The following is a 24,770-nucleotide window of genomic DNA, read 5'->3' as shown; positions in this document are numbered from 1 at the left end:
ATGGAATCCGGATAGGGCCACGCAGTACACTATCACACCACCGAGCATTGACTAAAGGGTAACTACACTGCCCTATCCGGATTCATAATCTAGATATGCAGTATCGCACCTTCGAGGTTTGGTTCGATAGTGCGATGCCGATGAAGCGATGGTTTGATAGAGCGATGACGATAATGTTTATGGAGGATGAAGCGATGGTGCGTTGCATTGACACGATACTGCGATGATATGATGACAAAGCAAAGTTCACTTTCGCTCTCTCGTTTTATTGCAACATCGTCATCACAGTGTCGCATCATCGCTTTATCGTCACACCATCGATTTATCGTTATGCGCCGCCAGGCGCGTAGCCAGGCGTACGTTTGTACGCACAAAAGTCCACATCATTTTAGGGGAAAATGAGAGAAAGAGAGAGAGGGGGGACCGTAAGTTCCCTATATGCTTGTATGCTCTGTATTTTGCAAATAAATAAATAAGTGATATAAAAAAATAGTTTGAAACAATTTAGAATATCGATAAAAAATAAATGAAAATTAACAGAATCAGTTTAAATTAAGGAAAGAAAAGATAGCAAACACCTCTCTGAAATCATTTGATTTTCCCAATATTTGATCTACTATTGAATATTGCCGAGTTTTCTACTACGTGCGTTACATTCTTAATTCACTATACATATATTTGTCTCTTCAAAAGTCTCCAAAATTGTTTTAGTGGTTTCATCATACAACGATATCTTGGAAAAACTTTTCCTCATTTTTGAGTGTTTGTCTGCATTTTTGGTAAAAAAACAAAACAGAACAGACCTTGAATATGGCTGCGTAGCAAACTTATAATGTGTAAGGAAAATGCGATCAGGTGGGTCAAATATGCACATCGAAATCAGTTTTCGGGGGCTTCGCCCCCCCCCCGGCTTTGTCCTGGACCAATTTGGGGCCTAAAAAATTCGGCCCCAAACCCCCTGCCTACTCGGGCGTCCACATCAAAAGTACTCTGGCTACGCCCCTGGCCGCGACTTCGCATTAATTAAGTGCGACATCGGTGCTCATATAAACCTGTACAATAATAAATTACATGGCACTATCCGGATTCCATATATTATAGAAAACTCTCTCTCTTTCTCGTTGTATTTCTAGTACATGTACATGCTTCATTATGAAATATAAATGACGAGGATCCTTATGTAAATACTAATATGTATTTTCGTGATGGATCAAGATTCTTCCCCATTATATTGTTAAAGCCAGTATTCATGAAGATGTAGTAATAATCGATCGGTATATTATTTGATGTCAGTTGGCGAGATAGACCTCATTAATACCTGTGCCGTTTTGATGTCTGTGCTTTAAAAATCTAAGTTTCTTCTACCGTGTCTGCATAAGTCTTTTTTTTCTAATTTGTCCAGGTGCATTTTAATTAAAGCTTTCTGTCTATGTAGTTTCGTTTGAATTGTTCGTTTACACCACACTAATCAGCCTAAATCACCACGTTACTGCCTATCCTGTTAGATATATATTTTATTTCTTTAAAAAATTGACAAAATGTGCACGTATCAAGTAAACAACACAAAAAACGTTTATTGTGCAAGGTTTTTCAGGTGACTCATTTATCTGTGCAACTTTTTTCATTCACAGGTTGAAGACAGTCATTCATTGTAATAAATTCATGTTCACAAGGTAAAAAAAAATTATAAGATTGTGATATAAAATGGTATGCATTTTTCGCTCAGTATCGTAAACAAGCGAATTTATACATTTCCATGTACTTTTTATTTTGGGGGGTTTATAACGCATTCATGATGTGAATGCTGTTTATATATATGAATTGCTGGTTTTTACCTTACGGATGTCCTTGCAGCGAGTCATGATATGCACGAGAGAAATGAAGTAAGTAGTTTCTGTTATTTTATTTTCTTAAAATTATACTTATTTCATTGTATTTCTTTGACTCGACATATAATCGGGCACATGCATTTCAAAGTTCATTCTGTTTAGCCTAACCTCACGCTACTGAGATGTCCCTGGAATTATTTTTCTTTGTATTCTCCCTCGCCTCGGGCTGCCGTAATTAAATCAGTTTACCAATATTAATTTGGAGAAAGAGGCGCGATCACTGCACTATAAGGCTATATTTCTCATTAATTTTAGAACACTAAATATACGTACGTTAGAGAAGAAGTGGCGGATCCAGAAATTTTGAAAGGGGACAGTTTTGGGTCGGTTTAGAAGCCCACAGTCATGCACAAACAAAAATGATTTACTAAATCTTATTTATATTTTAAACACATTTAACAGAGAGGGGCCCGGGCCCCCACCCCCGCTAAATCCGTCAGTGAGAAGCATGGTATTCACGCCTGGTGACTGGGAATGGGTGTGAGGTTTGCTGGGGACGACGTGGACTTTTTTCGGATAGGCCTATTTGGTAAATTGTCTCTACGCGTCCTTCACATCTTCTAAATGTAAATACGATGTAATATACATATGTACATGTATATAGAAATATAGTTATTTGAAGAAGCTGAAAAAGTAACTCTGTTCTTTTAGCAAAATTGAATAAGGAAAGGGGGAGGGGATATTTCGTTCAAATTCTTATTTCTAGTACATCCTGTTCAGTGACTTTGTCTTGTAATATAATGTGTGTTGTTTCGCATCGAGCATATCTCTCATCCCATTCATTCCTGCGTTCATGAGTTTTTACATAAAGGGTGTCAAGAATGTTCCTTCCGCATTTTTCCTTCATTTTTGAAAAGAAATACAATGAAGATATCAACAACTTGGTGATATTTCATATTCACAGATCAAGAGTGCACTCTTGCAACTGGTACACGTAAGATTTTAATTGTCTTTTGTTGAAACTATAAGCGGCGGGCGGAAATAAAACAGATGGCGTCTGAAATCCTGATCACGGCACCAAAACTTACTTTAAGATCACATATTTTCGTGGGGTCAAACTATCGAGGAAAAAAATATTGGTTTATGGGGACTTGATTTCGTTGATTGAGAATGTTTAGTACTTATACACATTGATATTTAAAGAGGCGGACGAAGTGCCTATAGTGCGACAGATAAGAAGTGAAAAAATTAATCTCAATTACTCAGTATATCCAAATTTTATTTGATATTTCATCTGATATTAAAGTATACTTAATGTAAAATCTCTACAATTAACAAAAATCTAACCAATACTGAAAATATTTGCCTATGAAAAATACTGAAAATATTTGCCTATGAAAAAGCATACACACACTAAAAAGAACAAAAACGATCATTTTTTCATACATAAAATTTTTAAATATGAGTGTGTCTTCCCTCCATTTTTTTTTTTAAAGATAATCCTAAAAGTTTGCAATAAAATATACATTTTTTGGTTTATAAAGACATTGAGCGAAGACCCACTATACCTTAAAAGTACACTTTTATGACAAACATTCGCATCTTTCCGAAAATACTTCAAGTCCATTAAATTAAATACACAAAATCATCAGGAGCCGTTAGCATAATGGTTAACGTGTTTGTCTCAAAGAAGTATGATACGTCGGATTTTTATTGCTAAGGTTCGAATCCCACAAATATCATCTTATATTTTTATAAAAGAAAATTTTTTACGTGATTTTTTTCTCTCAGAAAAGTTTTTTTTCTCATAATTTCATAAATCTTAATAATGAGAAGTTAATTTATATTCTCAATTCACATATTGAATATGATTTCATGATATCTGACGCTATAGGCATTCTGCTCGCCTTGTTTCCACATCTTCTTTCATGTTGGTCATAAACTCGGGAGTCTCCCCCATCCCGCGAAAACAACGAAAATTAAACCCTCACGAAAATAACTGACCGGAAGAACTATTTACTGAATAAACTAAAAGGTGACACGCCAACTCGGCTTAAAGTGGTAAAGCACTTCAAATTGTGATTGGCATCCTTCCAAGAAAGGGGATTTCTAAACTATGATCAATGCCTTAATGTATTTCAAAGCTTCAGAACTGTAATTCTCCGAAAAAAATATATTGACTGACCGAATTGAACTAAAAATCTAGAGAAAAAAATCCAGAACCCAGCGCATCATTTTGCTATGGGTAGCACTGTTGCTCTCTGGTCGTCAATCCCATTCGTTTTTTAGACGAGCGAGCTACATTTCTGCAGCAACGTATTGCATGGTCGTAGGAACTGGGGGAGGGGGCACGGGGATTTGCTCCTCTTTCAATACTAAACATAGCTACCATATGTTTGTGTTCAATATTTTATAAATTTGTTTATGCGTGTCAAGGAATTTATGGAATTTGATAGCGCATCCATCTAAAAATGAATGGTTGTGCCACCACCACGACTCCCCCCGCCCCACGTTGAAATCATACTTCCTGCTGGCTTGTTCATAATGCTGCGGCCTGCCAGGACCTCCTTGCCGTTTGTACACATGTAGTACATTTTCTCGTTTCCCCGTGCTGTAGGTCTATACTTTGTGAGTTTTAAAAATGGATAGAATGCATTTAAAGTGTTCCCATAACATTATGTACCTTTACCACACCCTGATCTTTCAATTCTTTAGGCAATTAAAATAAATTTTATTCTAGATCCTGTTTTACGAACCTTGCTGTTTTGTTGAGCGTGTCATTCAATTCGTCCGGGCCTTGCGTTCAATTTTTTTCCTACATTGTTACTTACAAGATATATATATTTTAATAGGGCTTCACCCATCAGTGATCAACGGGTTTCATAACTTAAATTGAAGTTTGACCTGAGTAAGACATCTGTGGGTTATTACCTATCTGTTTACTCTATATAACTTTGAAAAGTATTGAAATGAATAATATTTGGGGCGTATTTAAAATCAGTGGTCTAAAATTGGATATAAGCTTACAACTTAAAAAATAATCATACATTTTCTATATTATCTGAAATTCTTATTCTCAAATATTTTGTTTGTTTTGTTCCAAATGTGGTCGATAAGAGAAAAGACAAAGCCAGCCTTCCTTTCCCCCAAACGAATACGAATCACCCTGTCCGTCTGTTTGTCTTTCGCGTGTCTATGATAAAGGCGCGTAGAAACATTGGAACATAACATTCCTGGACGCAAGGTTATTTGAAGAAAAAGTGGAAAATGTGTGTCTGGGCAAAACTTTTCACAATAGACATATATATTAACCCAAAACTGACTTTTGGGAATGACGTGACCTTTATAGGTCATGACGTGACCTTTATCTGAGGTCATTGTGACAAGTTCAAGGTCACTGATAGGGAAGTCATAATATTATTGAATTCTTCTCCTCTCTATTGAATTGAACGATGGATATATTAATTGGAAACTCAGTATCACAAAAAATGATTATACTGAATGACTGTCACAATATCTACCTAAGGTTATTCAAATAAAAGTTTTAAAATTATATTTTTGACATACATTTTGATAACTTTAGAAATGATGTCAACAAATAAAAAAGGGACCATTTAATAAAGAACTTAGGAAGAAAGGTCAGAATTTAATTTTGCAAATAAATATATATTTCATATTAAATTTTCAATGTTCTTCCCTTGCAATTTTACATTTTACAAGTCTAAATTCAATTTTTGAAAATGGCCTCATACATCTTTTTGAAGTATATATAGTTAGCTGTATATCTAAGTAAACATAATAAATTAAAAAAATGTTGAAAATGATTTTTACTATAAACTATATATTTTGAAAGTTAATTGGTAAATATACTAACATCAGAGCTGTAAAGAGCGTATATGAGCTAAAAAATAAAAATACGAGAATGTGTAGATTTTCATGATATTGGCTATTTACGTTCAAATTAGATTTTTCACCGATTTGGAACTTTTATATCTCCACGTATAGTTAAATTGACTTTAAACTTTGTCTGATATTTATTGCCTAGTCGGGAAAAAAATCGGTTATTGTATTAAATCTCGGATATCTATGAAACGCCATTGATTTAAATTGTGTAATTTACACACGTCCTATATCTTTTCTTAAAGTAACAAAACAATTAGATAGAAAGATCTTTTAAATTTTAGTTAATCTGAATTCATAAAAAATACGCTATATATCACTTTAACATATCTTCACAGGGGCAGTCTGGGGGGGGGGGGGGGGGGGCATATCTTTACATATCAGGACATCTGTTTTGTTTTTTTTTATTGATTTTCTGTGTAGGAACACCTCTCTCTCGTCGCTTTTATCGATACCACAAAAGGAAAATAGATATATCTATCTGAACGACCCAAAGTGTGTACTAAATGATCTAACAGCCTGTTGCGTTGAAATGATCTGTGTAACGCAATATCCAGTGTCACGGGGTAATGAAAAAAATGAATGAATTAAATCTTTTTAAATGTCCACATACCACAATCCAGCTAGGAAGCTATTTAGAATTCGAGTAGAATCACAGGTAATAAACACTTTTTCTTCATTTATTGAGAAAGTTTATTGTTTATATGATTTCCATGTTTCCTGGCCGAATAGCCAAACCGAACGTGCCCTTAATTCAGCTGGGTAACAGGCCGTCATTAGACTGCGGTTATAATCATTTATGTACATTTTGTATATTTTTATGCCCGGGTACTGGGAGTTAATGTATATATTGAGTATTTTCACGTATACATACATTACATTAACTTCCAGTGGCCGTGTTTCATGCGTAGTGTTGTATATGGTGGACCATTTCTGCCCCCTTCATGCATGACAAATAATGTCAAAATGTATGAAAAATATGTATGCAGGAAAGAAAAGTATTTTAACATGCAGGTTGCCAATCTTAATTTTAAAACAAGTAAATTCCCACACTAACGCCAGCTTATTTATGTTAACAAGCAAGTTCGTAAAGTAATACGTTTTTAGAAATAAACAATAACTCTCTAGCTTCCGGTTTTCTGAATTAACAAATCGAACACGAGGACACGAAATCGCAGAAAGAGGTAAGTAGAACTGAAGGTTAACCACAGCTCATAGCACTTTATATAACTCATACACTCCAATTCAATTCAATACTTTATTCTCTTAAACTGCACTACCGTATAGAGAAGATACAAACATGAAATATGTACAATACAATACAGCATGCGTGAAAAAAATAAAACAAACGATGAAAAATGACAGTGTCATAAATCAAGCAAACAACTCTCTCAGTAATAAACCCAATAGATTTACATAGTTTAACTAGTTGATTTTTAATGTTTTAGATTAAATAATGTTCGGACTCAAAACTTTAGGATTTGTATAATATACACTAACCTGGAAGGGTAACTCTCTTATTAAAATTATTAATCAATTTACAAAGGTTATTGATAACGGATACTTTTTCTCATGAAAATAAATTTGAAAACTTGAAAGCACTTGGTAGTAGTAGTAGTAGTAGCACAAGTAGTAGTAGTCATATACAGTATTGTTGGTTATGTGCAGATACCCGATGGGCGTGGTCATAATGACACGAGGGAGCGTTGAGCTCTAACGAGCTGTCGTAATGACCATGCCCATCGGATATCTGTACATAATCAACTATATAATAGTGGGTAAGTGACTTGTACCATATTTCTCAAAAATCTGTCATATGTTAGGCAACTTAGGAAGTTGGACCGGTTCATGTGATTGGAAAAATAAGTGTTTGGTTTTAATGATAAATGTGGATTTGATTATGATTTTTACGCTCCCTCGTGTCCATAGGACAACGTCCACCGAGTATGGGTAAGTGACTTGTATGCTATACTTTCAAAAATTAAACATATCTAAGTCAATTTAGGAAGTTTGACTGATTTGCGTAAATAAAACATTAATGAGTTTGGTTTCAATGAAATACGTTGATTTGATATGATTTTTTTCCCTTAAATTTTAAACGTCAAAATCAAATATTTTTTAAATTTTTTTTATGAACTTAATTTTTTTGTTAACCTGATACCTACTGCCCAGTACTTGCCTTTTCTTCATTTTCTATTGAAATGATTTAATTGTTGATTGAAATGATTGTTAAGGATTATGTACTTTTCAATATAATTGAAATTATATCATTAATCCACCAGATCTGCAATCTAAAACTCAATTACTTAAGTGCAGTAGTGTATATGTTTGTTTTTATGTACCGTGTTTTCTTTGTTGATTATTAAAATATAATTTGAAGTAATATCATCCTTATAATGACACTATTTAAATAATGCTAACAAATCAAGAGATAACTGAACCTTTTCCCCATTTTTAAATGAAATTTGAAAAAGTATTAATATCAGTTTTTAATTGATAATTATTACATATTGATGTCTACAATTAATAAGTTTTACTATAACTAACCCAGATGATTGTGTCATTTAAAAATTGAGCATGGTTTTATAGTTCTTTTGTCCCGACTCGATGGGCGGAGTTATAGAAAAGTGTTATGTTATGTACAGAAAACCCACATAACACTTTAACAAAAGAAATCACACCTCTAACTATGGTACAATTTGCAACAACTCGATCAAAGCTCTATTTAAAACCCACACCACTCCAAAACAGGAAGCCATAACGCTTAAAACATCTATAAAGCCATTACGCTCAAAAGATCTACAAAATTAAGCCGTAACGCTCAAAACATTTACAAAAGCCATAACGTTCATAACATCTGCTCTGACATGTAATCCAATCGGAAGTGTAATACTTTACCGTAAGAATGAACACACATGTTAATCGGATTAAGGACAGTGTCACCTACCAGGATGTTTTATCTATCTGGGGACAATAATACAGGAACGGTAAAGGAACATTGCTAAGTCTTACTTTAACATTATATTAAGTTTTGCACAATATCGGGACACTTAACTAAAGCTTATGTTTAAATTTCATTTTTTTGTTCTAAAGTTCTAGGATTTTGTCCAAAACTTATTGTACAACTTGTTCTTGAATCTGACTTGTTTGTTTCATATGTAAATGAGTATTATGTACTGTATATCATGAAAATGACAGCCAAACTTTACCAAGCGCTCTCCTCTGGGCCGCACATCTCGGAGCGGGGCTCTTCGGAGCAAGGTTCTAAGTGGGAGAGGCACTATACGATCAGGATCCACTTTACTGTTAAGGGTCCACTGTCAGGGTCCATTTTACGATCATCAGTTGTATTCTCTATCAATTTCAGTACTTTGAAATAAAATCTTTGAAAAAGACATTTTATTTGTCATTGGCTTACAATGTTCCTTTTCGGTATACATGTATACGAGTATGTACTTTTTTTGTAATACGTGAAATTGTAGTTCTTTTAATATACATGTATTTCCTCTTCTACAGGGGAGGACAGATTTTCGAGATTGAAATGCGGTTGGGATTTCACAAATTAAGTTTTCCATTGACTAATTAGAGGAATCCTTTTTCAAGAAAAAAAAACCCTCAATGATCCCTGTTTTTGAACAGACGTCAAAGACCTAGGTACGTTGGTTTATATTTACAAATGTATAGGTAAATGTGTACTAATTGGAAGCTGGCTATGTAATAACAACAAATACCACCGGAGAGAGAGAGAGAGCAACAGAGAGAGAGTCATATATTGTAAAAATCTGTGATCTATTTTCAGGAAGCTTCGTCCCGCGATCTACGAGTGTTGTTAATCGAACACCGTTCACAGAAATGACAAAGACAAACATTGGTCTATTTTTAGTAAGAAAGTGGTCATGGTATCCAAAAAAAGTTTGCTTTTCCTACTTTTATGTATATCCCTGTTCGTGTTCTTGTGTTCTTACTCTCTGTTACTCTACCACCAAAAGTCCATTTTACCGAGGATTGGCAGCAAAATTCTAGAACTTCGCCGCACACAGAACGAGGAGATGAAAGAAATCGCCAGTCTGACATTTCAAAAGCATTCACCTAGTGTTACACCACAGGACGCCAGACCAGATAGTTGTAATGGCTGCTTTAAGAATGATTTTACCTATCTGATTAATAACAAGATTTGTGAAGGATACACGGAAGTGGACGTACTTGTTTTGATTCTGACCGGACCAAACAACTTCCAACAACGACAAACCATCCGCGAAACATGGGGCGCCCTCTGCACAAAAGAGCGCCATATTGCGTGTTTGTTTATTCTTGGAGTCACGGAGGATGCAAAAGTGATGGAAAAAATAAAATCTGAAAACATTAATCATTCAGACATCATCCAACTTGATTTTAAAGAAAGTTACGGTAATCTTACATATAAAACGATGTCAGGCTTCCGGTGGTCACGTGACTTTTGTTCGCGCGCGAAATTTGTGATGAAAGCAGACGGTGATATGTACATCAACTTGGAGCTTATTCCTATCTTGCTGAAAGCCGTACCTACGGGGAAATTTTACGGGGGGTACTGTTGGGGTGAACAGAGCCCACACAGGGATAAAACTTCTAAATGGTTCGTCTCCCTCAGGAGTTACCCTCATAAAAATTTCCCGCCAGTTTGTTCAGGGACCGCTTACATCCTAAACTCAGAGTTTCTAATCGGTTTGTTAAACGTAAGTAGAAATTTTCCATTCTTTCATTTGGAAGACGTGTTCATAGGAATGGCAGCAAAGGCCTTAAATGTGAGACCGATGACCTTGAAAGGATTCTCAAACATACGCACTAAATTTACTCCTTGTTCCTATAGAAACGAGGTCATGACCTCACATTATGTTGACGCTAAAACTCTGAGACAATACTGGACAAAAAGCAGGGACTGTACCTTGAAAAGCTATAAACCTGAAGAACTGTACAAAGTCAATAAAGTATGACAGACAGACAAAAGTCATGTAAATTATTTATTTGATTAGATAAGAAATCTCCTTTAAAAGAAGAGCTCCATATAAAGATATACAAAAATGATCAAATTTTAAAACTAATATGTATGAAATTTTTCTTTGTCAAATGATAGTTGACAATTTAAGATATCATATCTAAAAATTTAAGTTATATCTGGTGGTTAATTTCTTATAATTTGTTGACCCCCCAGCCTCCTTAAATTATAAAATGCTTTCTTTGGTTGTTAGTACGGGAATGGATGTCGCAGCTGTTGCAGAAAAAATACATAACACGCGTAAGCGGGTTATGTAATTTTTTCTGTAATACCTGCGACATTCATCCCGTACTATTACAACCAAAGAAAGACATTTTATTCTTTATATTTATATCTATTTAAATAATCATTTAAAGTAGGATTAAAAAGATTAATTATTGCATTAATGATGTGAACGTCTTTGTACGTTTCATTGATGGAACAGCCACTGATAAGAAATCTGTACAGGTGACATGCCTAGTGTAGTTCATCCACTGATTAAGGCAATGGGTTTTCTTAAGAAATAAAGGAGGAAAATATTCAGTGGATGTAAATATAAATGTATAACTTAATTACCCGCTTTTTAAAAATTCAATTATCTCAGGTGATCTTAAAAAAATCTTTTCATAAATATTTCAAAGTAAACAGTCTTGTATTCTCCGTCACACACTTCTTATTAAATTTTCTTACTTTCCTGATCAGGAAAGGTCTTTTATTTATTATTAGGCCTTTTTTTTGGTTATTACTAACCAACCAAAGGCCTTCATAATAGTGTAATGAGGATAGTGGCGTATAATGTAATATTCCTTTCTACTAATGTGTCGGCTAGTGTAAAGTAACACAGTAGCCTGGGGTGCAAAGTGTGGGTAGACAAGGAGCTTCCCCTCGATAGATAAGGGGGAGGGGTCAAACAATTTTATATTGATTGACCAGTGAAAATAATATTGTAGACATATTTACAGTTTATATCGTGATGTGAAGACTACTTAACAAAACTGAGAATTAATTCTTAACTTATCCCTTTAATCGATATCTGCTTAGAAAATATGGAAGCTTCCTTGCTGAATAATCAACATTCGAACAAAACGTTTAATTTCCTACGAACCATATATAATTCAAGTTATCAGTTTCGTTTCCTGCACATGTTATGGACTCCTGTTGCCCTTGACGAAATTTTCTGATACAGATTTAATACTTATAACACTTGAATTTAATGGCGTAGAAAAAAAAATCAATTCATGCCAAGGGATAGTTTTGTCCTTAAATTTAAATCAAAACTGTAAACAAAAATAGGACAGGTGTAAAGGTACACATTGCTAAGAATGCTTTTATGGCATTTGCAACAAATTAAATTAATAGGTACGATTTATATCAGGGACCTATCCCTGCCCCTTCACTCAACCAAATTTTTATTCCTGAGAAATTGATGTGTAGGCTACAGCCGTTTTGCCTTTATGGAATATTCGTCACTGGAGGTGAAGTATACCGGGTATACCCTAACCAGTCTTTGATAAATATTATTTTGATGAAATTACAGTACGTATATTATATACAGAACTTAAAACCCTATACAATAACTAAATTAGTGGGGAGATGGTGCATACCTCTCTATAGCGAGTTCCCATGGCCATGAAATTATAAAAGTTAATATTTAAAGTCAAATAATGTATTAGTATGCATTATTACCTAACCTACTATATAAATTGTAATTAGGCATTTTGAATTGTTTCACACTAATGCACTCGTAATTCAGTGTAACAGTTATTCCAATTTATAAACAAGTTCAGACAAACTAAAATTAAAAAAGATCTTTCTATATGTTTTGTTACTTTATATAAAGATAAGACTTTTCAATAAATTACACAATTTAAATCAATTCGTTTTATAGATATCACAGATTTAAAATAAAAACCGATTTATTTCCGACTCGGGAATAAATATCACACAGTTTAACATCGATATTTAACTAATAGAAACCTGGAGATATTTACGTTCAAAATAGGTAAAAATACAATGTAATGGATTTGAACATAAATCTACGCTTAATCTCGTATCTTTAATTTTTAGCTCAGATATGCCATATATAGCTTTAAGACTGCAGTACTTGCTAAACTTAACAAATTAGATCTGATGCTAATAAAGGTAATTTACATAATTAAAAATAAAATGAGCAGTTCTTATGTTTAGATTGAAGTTTATTTGAGAAAACATGTAAATAAACATTTCATATCAAACAGAATTGTAACAAAAAATTAGAAGCCTATTTATGTACAAATATTGCATCAAAAGTGTTAAAATATCACACGGGAATCTAGAGGCAGGATTCCCTAAACACTATCAGAGTGCGATGAAGCATTAATAATAAAACACATGATAGCCTTAAATGCATGTAAATCACAAAGGTCATACACTTTTGCAGGTACACTAAAAAGTAAAAACGAACCAGCATACAGCATATGAATATACAAACATATAATATCAAAGTCAATGGGATTTTTTTTACATTTAAATGCTTATGTATATAAAACAACACATCTTTTTATCTAAGAAGGGTGTGTGAGTGCTATCTAAACACCTGAAATGTCTGTTAGGTTATTATTATATATTTATTCACATTTCCATTTAAATCTCTTAAGGCAAGAATATACAATACTATTTATGATAGCATAAAAAAATTGAATTTTCACATGCCCAGTAGATCACCTTGAATCTCTGTCATTATTGATAAGAACTATTATACACTGTAAATTCCCCATCACAGTTGGATTTATCCACAAGATCAATAATATATCAACTGATATCAATTGGATTTATCTGGAACATCAGTAATATATCAATTCATATCAGATGGTTTGAACTTGATTCTATCATTTGATATCAACAAGATACTGATATATCTGGATTATCAGTTGTATCAGCTAGATTATCAGTTGAATTTATCCACAAAAACATTTGATATCAGTTGGATTTTATCAAGATTATCAGGAGGTATCAGTTGGATTATCAGCTGGATTTATCCAGATCATCAGTAAGCCTGAGAGGCCTCTGTGGATACTACGGATGTTCTCCGTGATACGGATTTAAGCTTCATACTCTTGACAGACTTGCTTGGTTTGGGGGTGGACGTGTTTAACATCTGTTTCCCCAGCTGTAGCCCAATACTTTGTAAACTGGATTTAGCCATTCCAGCTCCCAGCTTCCCCTTCAATCCCATAATTCCAGGCTATAAAAGAAAATGAATCTGCTTATGACCACAACAAGTACTATCCAGGAAAATGGCTGATTTCAAGCAGGGAAGTACATGACTTACATTTGATCCATAATGTGTTCGGAAATCCAGATTAATTACACTATATATAAGATATTTCAATATAATTTAATGAACTCATAGGCACAGCAGTGTCAACTGTGAAAGAATAAGGTGTTTTTATCTTTTGCAAAATTCAAGTCCAAGTATTTTTTCTCTTATGTTAGCCCATTTAAAGACTAGATTTGTATAGTTGACTGGACGTCAGTGTTTGTAATAAACTTATGAATGAAGAGAAATGATCTTACAGCATTAGAGGAGTTTCCTTGACTCAATTGTCGGCGATGATAATCTTTCATCTTGGCTTCAAAATCCAGGATGTATTTTGGAAAGATTTCCTTCTCTGGAACAGGCTGTTTAAGTGCTGAAAAATATTAATGGAAATCAGCTGAAAAATATTCAAAATGAACACAGTACACTTGGTATCAATTTTTTTTCTTTACTATTCATTTTGTGTGTAAAGTGTGACAAAAAAAGATAGAAGAACAGAAAATAGACAGATGTTGTACATGACAAACATTATGCTTCAGCTATATTCATAGCCAGGCATAAAAAGTGAACATAATGTTTACAACTCTATGTAAACAGTTTGTACACTTGATGTACAAAATTTTACTACTTACTGTCAACAAGGTTGGGGAGTTTTGGCAGGTTAGATGTGGTAGATACACTCTCTGTGTATGACATGTTGGGTTTCTTTGGAGGATCAAAGTCCTGTATCACCTGTGTGTCCAGTGACTGAAAAGACATTAATCTTCTACATTCCAATAAAATCAGAGCATCCCCCTCACAAAGAGACTACCGTAACTATCAATGAAGGCAGCATTAGGCATTGATCCAGATGCAATTATGTCACATTTTTTTCCCACAGAATTAACTCACTCATCCTCAAACAAACAAATGGTGAAACACACATAACTGTGTTAGTATACCTTGACGCTTATCCAGTGATGCTTATCCAATCCTAATTTTTTAAGTACCTCCGATTTTCTTAACATTTTATATAAATATTCCCACTACTTACCGAGTAAGGCCCGGGGGGGAGCGTGCCCAGTCCTCTCCCAGTGTAGGTACGGTAGATCACTACTTACCGAGTACGGCCCCACTCCCAGTGTAGGTACGATAGATCACTACTTACCGAGTACGGCCCGGCGGCAGCGTGCCCAGTTCTCTCCCAGTGTAGGTACGGCAGATCACTACTTACCGAGACAGCCCGGCGGCAGCGTGCCCAGTTCTCTCCCAGTTAGGTACGGCAGATCACTACTTACTGAGTAAGGCCCGGCAGGAGCATGCCCAGTTCTCTCCCAGTGTAGATACGGCAGATCTGGTATCGTGCTCGGCTGTTTCCTCTCTCGCTTCTGTACCCGAAGCTCTTGATAATGTTTACCTGTAAAGAGAAGAAAAATAAGTCAAATTATTGATCTCATTCATCTTTAAAAAAACCCATAAAGCCTACCTGGAACATAACACATTTTTGTTCCATGTATATATGTGATGTGTCTTTGTTTGACCTTATAGGGGCCTAGATTTTTTTTCTCTCCAAATGTGGACGGAGTAGTGTTCTGCATCAGTGACAGAGATATATAATACGTCTTTTTCCACTTTAAAGTAACAGATTTGATGTGTTGATGCAGTTGTATTCTGTGACCTACCTAACAGTGTCTTGTTCCACGTGTTGATGCGGTAGTGTTCTATGACCTACCTAACAGTGTCTTGTTCCACATGTTGATACGGTGGTATTCTATGACCAACCTAACAGTGTTTTGTTCCACGTGTTGATCCTGTGGTGTTCCGGGTCGTTGACTTACCTAGCAGTGTCTTGTTCCACGTGTTGATGCGGTGGTGTTCCGGGTCGTTGACTTACCTAGTAGTGTCTTGTTCCACGTGTTGATCCTGTGGTGTTCCGGGTCGTTGACTTACCTAGCAGTGTCTTGTTCCACGTGTTGATCCTGTGGTGTTCCGGGTCGTTGACTTACCTAGTAGTGTCTTGTTCCACGTGTTGATCCTGTGGTGTTCCGGGTCGTTGACTTACCTAGTAGTGTCTTGTTCCACGTGTTGATCCTGTGGTGTTCCGGGTCGTTGACTTACCTAGTAGTGTCTTGTTCCACGTGTTGATCCTGTGGTGTTCCGGGTCGTTGACTTACCTAGCAGTGTCTTGTTCCACGTGTTGATCCTGTGGTGTTCCGGGTCGTTGACTTACCTAGTAGTGTCTTGTTCCACGTGTTGATCCTGTGGTGTTCCGGGTCGTTGACTTACCTAGCAGTGTCTTGTTCCACGTGTTGATCCTGTGGTGTTCCGGGTCGTTGACTTACCTAGTAGTGTCTTGTTCCACGTATTGATCCTGTGGTGTTCCGGGTTGTTGACTTACCTAGTAGTGTTTTGTTCCACGTGTTGATCCTGTGGTGCTCCGGGTCGTTGACGGCCTCCTCGTCTGGCTCCCAGTCCTCCTCCTCCTCCACCTCCTCAGCCTCCTGCTCCTTACTCTCCTCAATCTCCTCCTGAAACCAGACAGGAACACAATCTTATAATATAATACAGCAAACTTAGCCTACTGAAACCAGACAGCAACACAATCTTATTTAAGGAATGACTCTGATTCTTCGCCAAATTATCGAGTATAATCTGGTTTGGGTCAGTTTATGCTTCATAATCAGCAAAGCATATCCACATTTCTGTATCTTATAGGCAAATCCACATATCTTTATTCAATAGACCAATCAAAGTGATCATATTCTGCAGACCAATCAAAATGTCTTTTTTGAACAGACAATCAACACACTACATTTTCTGTTTCATATATGTTGTCTCTTAGAAACTTTTTTTCAGTTTTTCTAGCTCTTAAGTTTATATTTTGACAGTTAATGTTTGAATGCGAAAATATTGATTGCAGAGAAATTATGAAAGAATTTTATGACAGCTTACCTAATAACATAAAGTCAAAGTAAAATTTAGATGTATCGATTTTGTTTGTTTCCTTCTGTTTTACTTTGGATATATTAAATTTTTATACTGAGGGAACTATAAGAGAGAAATGACAATTCAAGTCAAAATAAAATTAACCAAACACCAAACCTAGCTAAAAGAATACAAATTATGGATATTTATTCCAAACATTATTATCTATAGACAACATTGCCTTCCATGACCAATTTCTGAAATATCAAATCTACGAAAAATTTTCTTCAGTTTAAATGATCTATTAAATAAATTCATAATTTCACCCAGACCTCAACTAGCTAAGAAATTTTATGATTATAATAAATAAAAGTGAATTAAAGAAAGTCTATCTAGTAATTATATAGAAATTACAATAATGTGTGACTGGCAGAACACACAAATTGTCCTGTGTAATTCAGAAAATGAATTAAATACTTTCAAGACATTGAAGTTGTAACTATGCAAGCCAGGTTTAAAATTTTTGTAACAAGATCAGTGAAAAAAAAGCCCATTAGGCTGCTATGCGTGTCTGTGTCATATTTAGGAATCAATTGAAAACTTTGACCAAATTAATATTATGGCTCAGTTGAGCTAAAACATCTGGCTTGCAATGTTACTTTCAAGACGAACCTACCAAAAATTAATAAAGAATGAGAAAATATACATGTGCATTGAACAGAAGTTCACTTACCAACTGAGCGATTTGTGGTTGCTTGAGGCAGAAAATATTACCATGATGATAATACAAAATTGTAATATACGTTCTTGTTAAAGCATTCATCTTTCCTAGCTTTCTTATAAAAATTGAATACATTAATAAGCTTAAAAACAGACTTGTTTCATGAAATAAAATTACAATGTACATCATTTGCATTTTACATTCATCCAAATACATGAGACATGAAAACATCCAAGTTATCAGGACCAAATGACCACTATAAAATAAACAAATCCCAAGCAGTGCAAACAGGGACCTCTAAACACATAGGAGATTAGATCAGGTGCCATGGAGAAGTGAGCATCCCCTGTCTATTGAACACATCCAGCATGTCAGATTGGGTAAATGGGGAAAATCCATAGAATATGCAATGTATGACTGTACAGTAAAACTCATTTATTTCAAACACGGATATTGCAAATTCATGGATATAACAAAGTTTTTTTGGAATCCCCGACTAATATATAAATTTTACAAACTCCTTATACAGATATAACGAACTACGTACAGGGTGTCCCAAAACATATGTTACACTATTAAATTGTTATAAAAATTTTATGCATCAAGTTATATGAATGAAATTTAATATACATAATAAAATTGTTATAAATTTTTTGTCAAGCAAACATGTGTCTCAGTTTCCTTATTTGTTATCAATATTTTTTGTTTAGAATAACATATGTCATTAATTTTTACAACATCTTCTAAATGAGGTCCCTTTAAATTAACAGTGTTTGAACACGATTTCTGATGTTTTTTATCAAGCTTAAATGTAACATTCTAAACTGGATTTCACCAAACAACTGAGTTTAAAATTTCTTTAAAAAATCTGTTAAAATGGAAGTGGGCTTCATCGGAAAACCATACTTCTGTTAATTTTTCAGGGTCGGGTCTAATTAAAATCCAGTGGGCAAACCCAAAAGGACTTCTAATTTCTGTCTCTTTCAAATGCTGCATTACACTTATCTTGTAAGGAATCAATTTTAATTAAAATTTGAGTATTTTACTGACACTATATATAAAAGGTGCTATATTGTTTACATAGAACCCGTCTAAGGGGTTTTTTTTGTTAAAGTTTCAGTAATAACTCTATCAATGAGATTAATGTTCTCTATGGTACAGGCACCCTTGGTCTTCTAATACCAGAATTAAGTCATGTGTCATTTATGGTGCCTTTAACTTCAAACTCCTTCACAAATTTGTAAATTAGTATTCTGTCAAGTAATTTCATTACAGGATGTTGTTTTCCCAAGGTTCTAATGACTAAAGTAGAAGATTTAGACCCAAAGTAAAGTCTTACAAATTATACCAGCTGTTCACATAAAGGTTCCATATTAAAAAATAAGATGACGTCATAAGGACATCATAATTACCTTAATTTTTAATAGAATTTCTCAAAAGTTTGTCAGATAAAATGTATAATAATACACTTCATGTTGACAAAATATCTTTTTGAATGCTTTTGGTTTGATAAAGTTGTATATGATTAAATGTGTAACATCATACATGTTAACTCTCCCGATTTAGGCGGGAGTCTACCGCTTTTTCACTCCATCTCCCGCCTACCGATTTAATTCAGAAATCTACCGCTTTTCTACAAAAGCTGCGTCTAAAGTATTTTTGGTTCGCTTGGGTATCCATTTTTGAAGCCACTCTCATAAAATCTCGCTAGATATCGCGTGGTTTGACTCGGAATCATACAAACGCTTTTTTTGTACATAGATTTCAAGCACGGATTTGACAACGACAACATCATAAGACTACCAGTGATTACATTGGTTACGATAAATTAATCAACATCCCTGCCATGAAAAAGGAGATATAGCTTTTAAGAATTAGATGAAAACATTTGACATCGTCTTTAAAAGCACAGAAGCTCACAACTTTATCAATAAAGTCATTAGAAATCACTCGATTGACCAAGCCATGTGGCACATCTCTACTTTCGTTTTCGATCATCGCAGGAAATCTGATTTATATAACGAAAGATACGAACTTGTTTTAGATCTAGATTAAACCATGCCATCATTTGTTTTGTTTAAAAACTGAATGAACATTCAGAATTATTGCTTCTAGGCTATTTCAGCAAAGATCACTCTTCAAAAGGCTAAGTAAAGCAGCCAATCCAAGCAAAATGATGAGCATGAAAAATATTTGAATTTGTACAATTTATGTCAAACTTAAGGTGTTTCTATCTTCTTCCTTGCTGTTGATATTTAAGATTGATTAGTGTAGGTACCTGATTTCATTTAAGGCTTATAATATACATGTATATTACATGAAAGATATCGATAATCCAAGCGTTAAACAACACGCGCGCAATGCTACCGCTTTTGAGGTCTGAATCTCCCTCTTTTTCATCACAATAGGTTAACATGTATGGTAACATATGTTTTGGGACACCTTGTATATAGTGAAGTAATTTCTGGGTCCCAGTGACTTCGCTATAATCAAGTTTTGCTGTAGGTATTAACGGACAAAAGGCGCCCCAAACTCAGGACAGACCTACGTGTATCTGGTACGTACCTCGCTCTCGACTTCCTCTATAAACTCCTCCGCCGGGTCATAGGGCTCTATCTTCCAGTGATCCTCCTGTGGCGAGAAACAACAACGTTAGATAATGCAGAAACAACAAGAAACAGTTATGACATTACAATATAACAGGATGCAGAAGCACAGAGCATATATTGAAGTTATAAATAGTTCCTCAATTCAAGGTAAACTGAACTAGCAACTGTCCAAATCTATCTTTTTTCAACAAACAATAGAGATTTTACAATTGAGTGGCTCACCTGTTTAAATTTTCCTATTAGGTACCTCAATACATGGATACATTAGACAATGTATTAATCTCTCCAAATATTCCAATGATATTCCCAAGTACCTAATACTTACATTAAATACTGTAAAAGTACTAACCTGTCCAAATATTTCTATAAGATTTCCCAGCACATCGTACATGGTGACATTACATACAGTATTAACCTGTCCAAATATCCCTATGACGTTTCCCACCATATTATACTGTACAGCGGTAAATTTTAGCGGGGTGCTAGTTTTGGCTTATTTTGGCGTTTTGATGATAGTCCATTAAAATTTTAATCGCTAAAATATTTAGTCCTCTTTTAGTGTTCATCTGTAAAGATCTTAAAACCCTACGTCCGCTAAAATAAATTACGCCAAAATTATTGGTATACCTTTGAGAAGGCAAAACGCCAAATTTTACACCCGCCAAGAAAACCCACTAGACGATACCTATACTACATACTCTACTATCCTGTCCAAATATCCCTATCAGAATTCCCAGTACATCAAACATGGCTACACTAAACACAGTACTAACCTCTCAAAACAGTCCTTCAACATTTCCCGTTTAATCGTACATGGTGACACTGTACTAACCTGACCAAATATCCCTATGAGGTTCCCCAGTACGTCGTACATGGCGACACTGCAGTCTGACGAGGCGGATATGATGAGGACGCGCTCGTTCCTCTCACACATCTCCAGCGTGTTTATCATGTCAGCGTGGGCCTGAAACTGACACTTCTGGGCTATAAATAGAAATCAAGAAATCAATTCAAATACTTTGACAAAATATTCTGCATTCAAATATTCTGTACAGTCTGTTACTGGATAAACTCTTGAGTACAGTTGATTGTTCTTTATTTCTTAAACACCTTGTGAATATGGGAGTGTGCACAGCAATACAATGACTGTAACCTATGAATTCCTCATGAAGATCCAATTTCTAAGTCCAGAAGGAGAAACAAGAGGCCCATGGGCCTTATAGGTCACCTGAGCATTATGCAACAACTTTCCAGTGATTAAATTTAATTCATCATAACAATACACTTAGCAATTGCTTAGTTTGTTTACTTAATACCCATACACAAGGTAGGGGAACAAAAAATGCATTTCAACTAATCAGTTATATTCAGCAATAATCAGTAGTGCCCCTACCACACATGAACCCCTTGACCCTTAGGCCTTGATATTTGATTAATACCAAGGAGCAGATTTCAAACCATTCATTCATTTTCAGTATATAAGTACACCCCCCCCCCAATGGTAACCCTGACCCTGGGGCCTTGAAATTCACAATTCTGGAAGATTAGGGCCCTTGTAGATCATAACTATATAGGTAGTTCATCTGCTTAATACCCTAGAGCAGAGAAGAAAATTTTAAAGATTAAATGAATTTTCACTATATAATCTATAGAGCCCCGCCCTAACACCAAAACATCTGACCCTGGGGCCATAAAATTCATAATTTTGGTAGAGGCACTCTTGCTCATCATAATTATGCACTGAGTTAGTTTATTTAATACCCAGGAGCACTGAAGAAGATTTTCAAAGAATTCATGTATTTTTTCTATATAATCAATAGAGCCCCCCCCCCCCTAACACCAGAACCCCTGACCCTGGGGCCATAAAATTCACAATTTTGGTTGAGGCACTCTTGTTCATCATAACTATGCACTTAGTTAGTTTATTTAATACCCAGGAGCAGAGAAGAAGATTTTCAAAGAATTCATGTATCTTCACTATATAATCAATAGAGCCCCCCCCCCCTCTAATACCAGAACCCCTAATCCTGGGACCATAAAATTCACAATTTTCGTAGAGGCACTCTTGCTCACCATAACTAGGCACTTAGTTAGTTTATTTAATACCTAGGAGCAGAGAAGAAGATTTTCAAAGAATTCATGAATGTATTTTCACTATATAATCAATAGAGCCCCCCCCCCCTAATACCAGAACCCTAATCCTGGGGCCATAAAATTCACAATTTTCGTAGAGGCACTCTTGCTCACCATAACTAGGCACTTAGTTAGTTTATTTAATACACAGGATCAATGAAGAAGATTTTCAAAGATTTCATGTATTTTCACTATATAATCTAGAACTGTACTAACACCAAAACCCCTGACCCTGGGGCCATAAAATTCACAATTTTGGTAGAGGCACTCTTGCTCATCATAACTATGTACTTAGTTACTTTATTTAATACCTAGGAGCAGAGAAGAAGATTTTCAAAGAAATAATGCATTTTCACTACCTACTTATTTAGCCCCGCCCTAGCACTAGAACCCCTGACACTTCAGGGCCATGAATTTCACAATTTTGGTAGAGGACTCATTGCTGATTACAATTATGCAAACAGTTTGACTGCTTGATGCCCAGGTGTAAACAAGAAGATTTTTAAAGATTGCATTAATTTTAGTGGTTTTGGCCCCACCCCTCAGGCCCCTGGGGGGCAGGGATCATGAAATTCACAATTTTTGTTCCCCTTTACCCATAGATGCTTTGTGCCAAATTTGGTTCAAATTGGTTCAGTGGTTGCAGAGAAGAAGCAGAAAATGTTCAAATGTTAACGCACGACGCACAACGCACGACGCACGACGCACGACGACGGACGAAAACAGATAGCAATAGGTCACCTGAGTTTACTCAGGTGACCTAAAAACCTTTGTATGATATTTGATATGTGTTACCTAATTTGAGCATATTTTACTATGGAATAAATACAATAAATGGACAGGGCAGCAGGCAAAGCCTATATTATCCCTATCTATTCTCTGTTACTTACACGGTGACATAGTGATGATATTTATGATACTTACGCGGTGAAGTAGTGATGACATCGTCTGCGGCCTGTACACAGTACTCTGTGATGTCCCACACTTTGATTAGTCCATCTACGTCGCCCGTCGCCATGTATCGATTCTTCTTGTCTGTCGCCATTAAAACGCTCCCAGCTGTACAAAGAAAGTCAAAAGAAAAATGATGGTTGATTCACATATCATATATTCTTTAGTTTTATACATGAATAACAAAGATTACCTACAAATTGTAAATTTACGTACTTAAAAGCTAGCACCTGACATTAATTTCATTTTTCAATTAGTTTCAATGCAAGAGAAAGATCAGAGGCATTCTGAATAAATTCTTTAGGAGTTTAAATTTATTTTTACTTTTGGAGATAGAAGTTTCTTTACTTTTCAAAACACTGTCAGGTAGTACATGTAATTCAATTTCTCTGTTTAGTCAGGCTGTTATGATAAGGACTTTTCATTGAAGATATAAATTATAAATGAAATGCCAAAAAATTCAGCATGCGGTGCTACCATATATAAGGTGCTGAGTTTTTAAGCATTTTATTTTCACAGAAATTTTATAAATTCAACATTTCTTTTTACAAGGAAATACAATATAATCATATTTCCAAGACAGAGTTATCTCTCTTATTAGAGGGAGGTAAGCCTTAAGAAAATGTAATAATACTGACATTGCTGGTGAGCCACAAATTCTCCAATCAGTCGGGTGTGGGCAGTGTTCCAGAACCGAACCCAGCCATTCCCTCCCCCCGAGATCAGATTAGCCCCGCCTCCCGCCGAGTTCCCCTTCCTGGTGTCCAGGAAGATCAGCTTAGCAACAGCCAATCCAAACTCATTCTGAAATAAACATCAAGAATAAATTTGAGCATATTATATTGAGACAATATCCTTTAAATATATCCTTTCAAACAACTTTTAATTAAAATTTTTGTAATTTAACATCATTTGCATCAAATTTTATTTCATGTCTTTCTTTAAGAATGGTACATGTATTTTGAAAAAAGTTTAGTTTTTTTTAGCTTTTTATATCAACTGAAAAAATTTTGGCATTATTTCTTGTTTTCAATCATAAATTCAGTGTTTCCTTACAGTGTCATCTGCTCCACTGGTCTGACTTTTCCCGCTCTTTTGTGACGTCTTAGATACTGGTCTTTGTGAAGAGGCAGACTTTAACAAAAACAAAAAAATAGTAAAAACTTCAAATAAGAGCAAATTCTTTTAAAAGGTTGATAATAGGAATTTTCTATGCATTTTATTCTAATGAGAGTGAATGATGAAAATAACGTTCCCTGATACACATCAAACAGAACTACGGTTTGTTGTTCCCTATCAGTTTTTCTTACATACAAAGATGTGCTGTAAACCATGGCTTTTGGGCTAGCCAGTTTTGCCATGAGTTTTGTGCACAACCAAATCTTTCAAAAATTAAAAATATAAAGAAATAAAA

The 24,770-nt window shown here is 35.1% G+C and overlaps 2 protein-coding genes across 3 annotated transcripts in view; one reads left to right on the top strand and one right to left on the bottom strand.

Moving 5' to 3' along the window:
• The first annotated feature begins 1,795 nt into the window (after positions 1-1,795).
• LOC134259154 (beta-1,3-galactosyltransferase 5-like) lies at positions 1,796-10,723 on the top strand. 2 transcript variants are annotated; one of them, XM_062741755.1, is made up of 3 exons: positions 1,796-1,883; positions 9,246-9,383; positions 9,529-10,723. In XM_062741755.1, the coding sequence occupies exon 3, from the start codon at positions 9,626-9,628 to the stop codon at positions 10,697-10,699; it is 1,074 nt and encodes a 357-aa protein (XP_062597739.1). In that variant the 5' UTR covers positions 1,796-1,883; positions 9,246-9,383; positions 9,529-9,625; the 3' UTR covers positions 10,700-10,723. The 2 variants fall into 2 exon arrangements, with proteins under 2 accessions (XP_062597739.1, XP_062597740.1); XM_062741756.1 differs by lacking the exon at positions 1,796-1,883 and adding an exon at positions 8,564-8,716.
• A 2,502-nt stretch (positions 10,724-13,225) lies between these two features.
• The window catches only part of LOC134259153 (WD repeat-containing protein 49-like), a 56,197-nt gene continuing 44,652 nt past the window's right edge, over positions 13,226-24,770 (bottom strand). Inside the window, exons 18-27 of the mRNA XM_062741754.1 lie at positions 24,413-24,490; positions 23,995-24,160; positions 23,330-23,464; positions 21,105-21,256; positions 20,229-20,294; positions 16,416-16,545; positions 15,316-15,434; positions 14,671-14,785; positions 14,296-14,411; positions 13,226-13,963 (exon numbers count right to left, since the gene is read on the bottom strand). Of these exons, the coding sequence (XP_062597738.1) occupies positions 13,766-13,963; positions 14,296-14,411; positions 14,671-14,785; positions 15,316-15,434; positions 16,416-16,545; positions 20,229-20,294; positions 21,105-21,256; positions 23,330-23,464; positions 23,995-24,160; positions 24,413-24,490 (1,275 nt within the window). The 3' untranslated portion in view covers positions 13,226-13,765. The remainder of the gene's footprint in view (positions 13,964-14,295; positions 14,412-14,670; positions 14,786-15,315; positions 15,435-16,415; positions 16,546-20,228; positions 20,295-21,104; positions 21,257-23,329; positions 23,465-23,994; positions 24,161-24,412; positions 24,491-24,770) is intronic.

This window comes from Saccostrea cucullata, unplaced genomic scaffold (assembly GCF_032062105.1).
Source record: "Saccostrea cucullata isolate Sc308-1 unplaced genomic scaffold, CSIRO_AGI_Scuc_v1 ctg2064, whole genome shotgun sequence".
Taxonomy (NCBI): domain Eukaryota; kingdom Metazoa; phylum Mollusca; class Bivalvia; order Ostreida; family Ostreidae; genus Saccostrea; species Saccostrea cuccullata.
The sequence above is the reverse complement of the archived record's forward strand: the minus strand, read 5'-3'. Positions and strand labels throughout refer to the sequence as shown.

What these genes read in the sequence shown, in the direction of transcription:
- LOC134259154 (XM_062741755.1), top strand. Translation starts at nt 9,626, where the DNA reads ATGGTATCCAAAAAAAGTTTGCTTTTCCTACTTTTATGTATATCCCTG.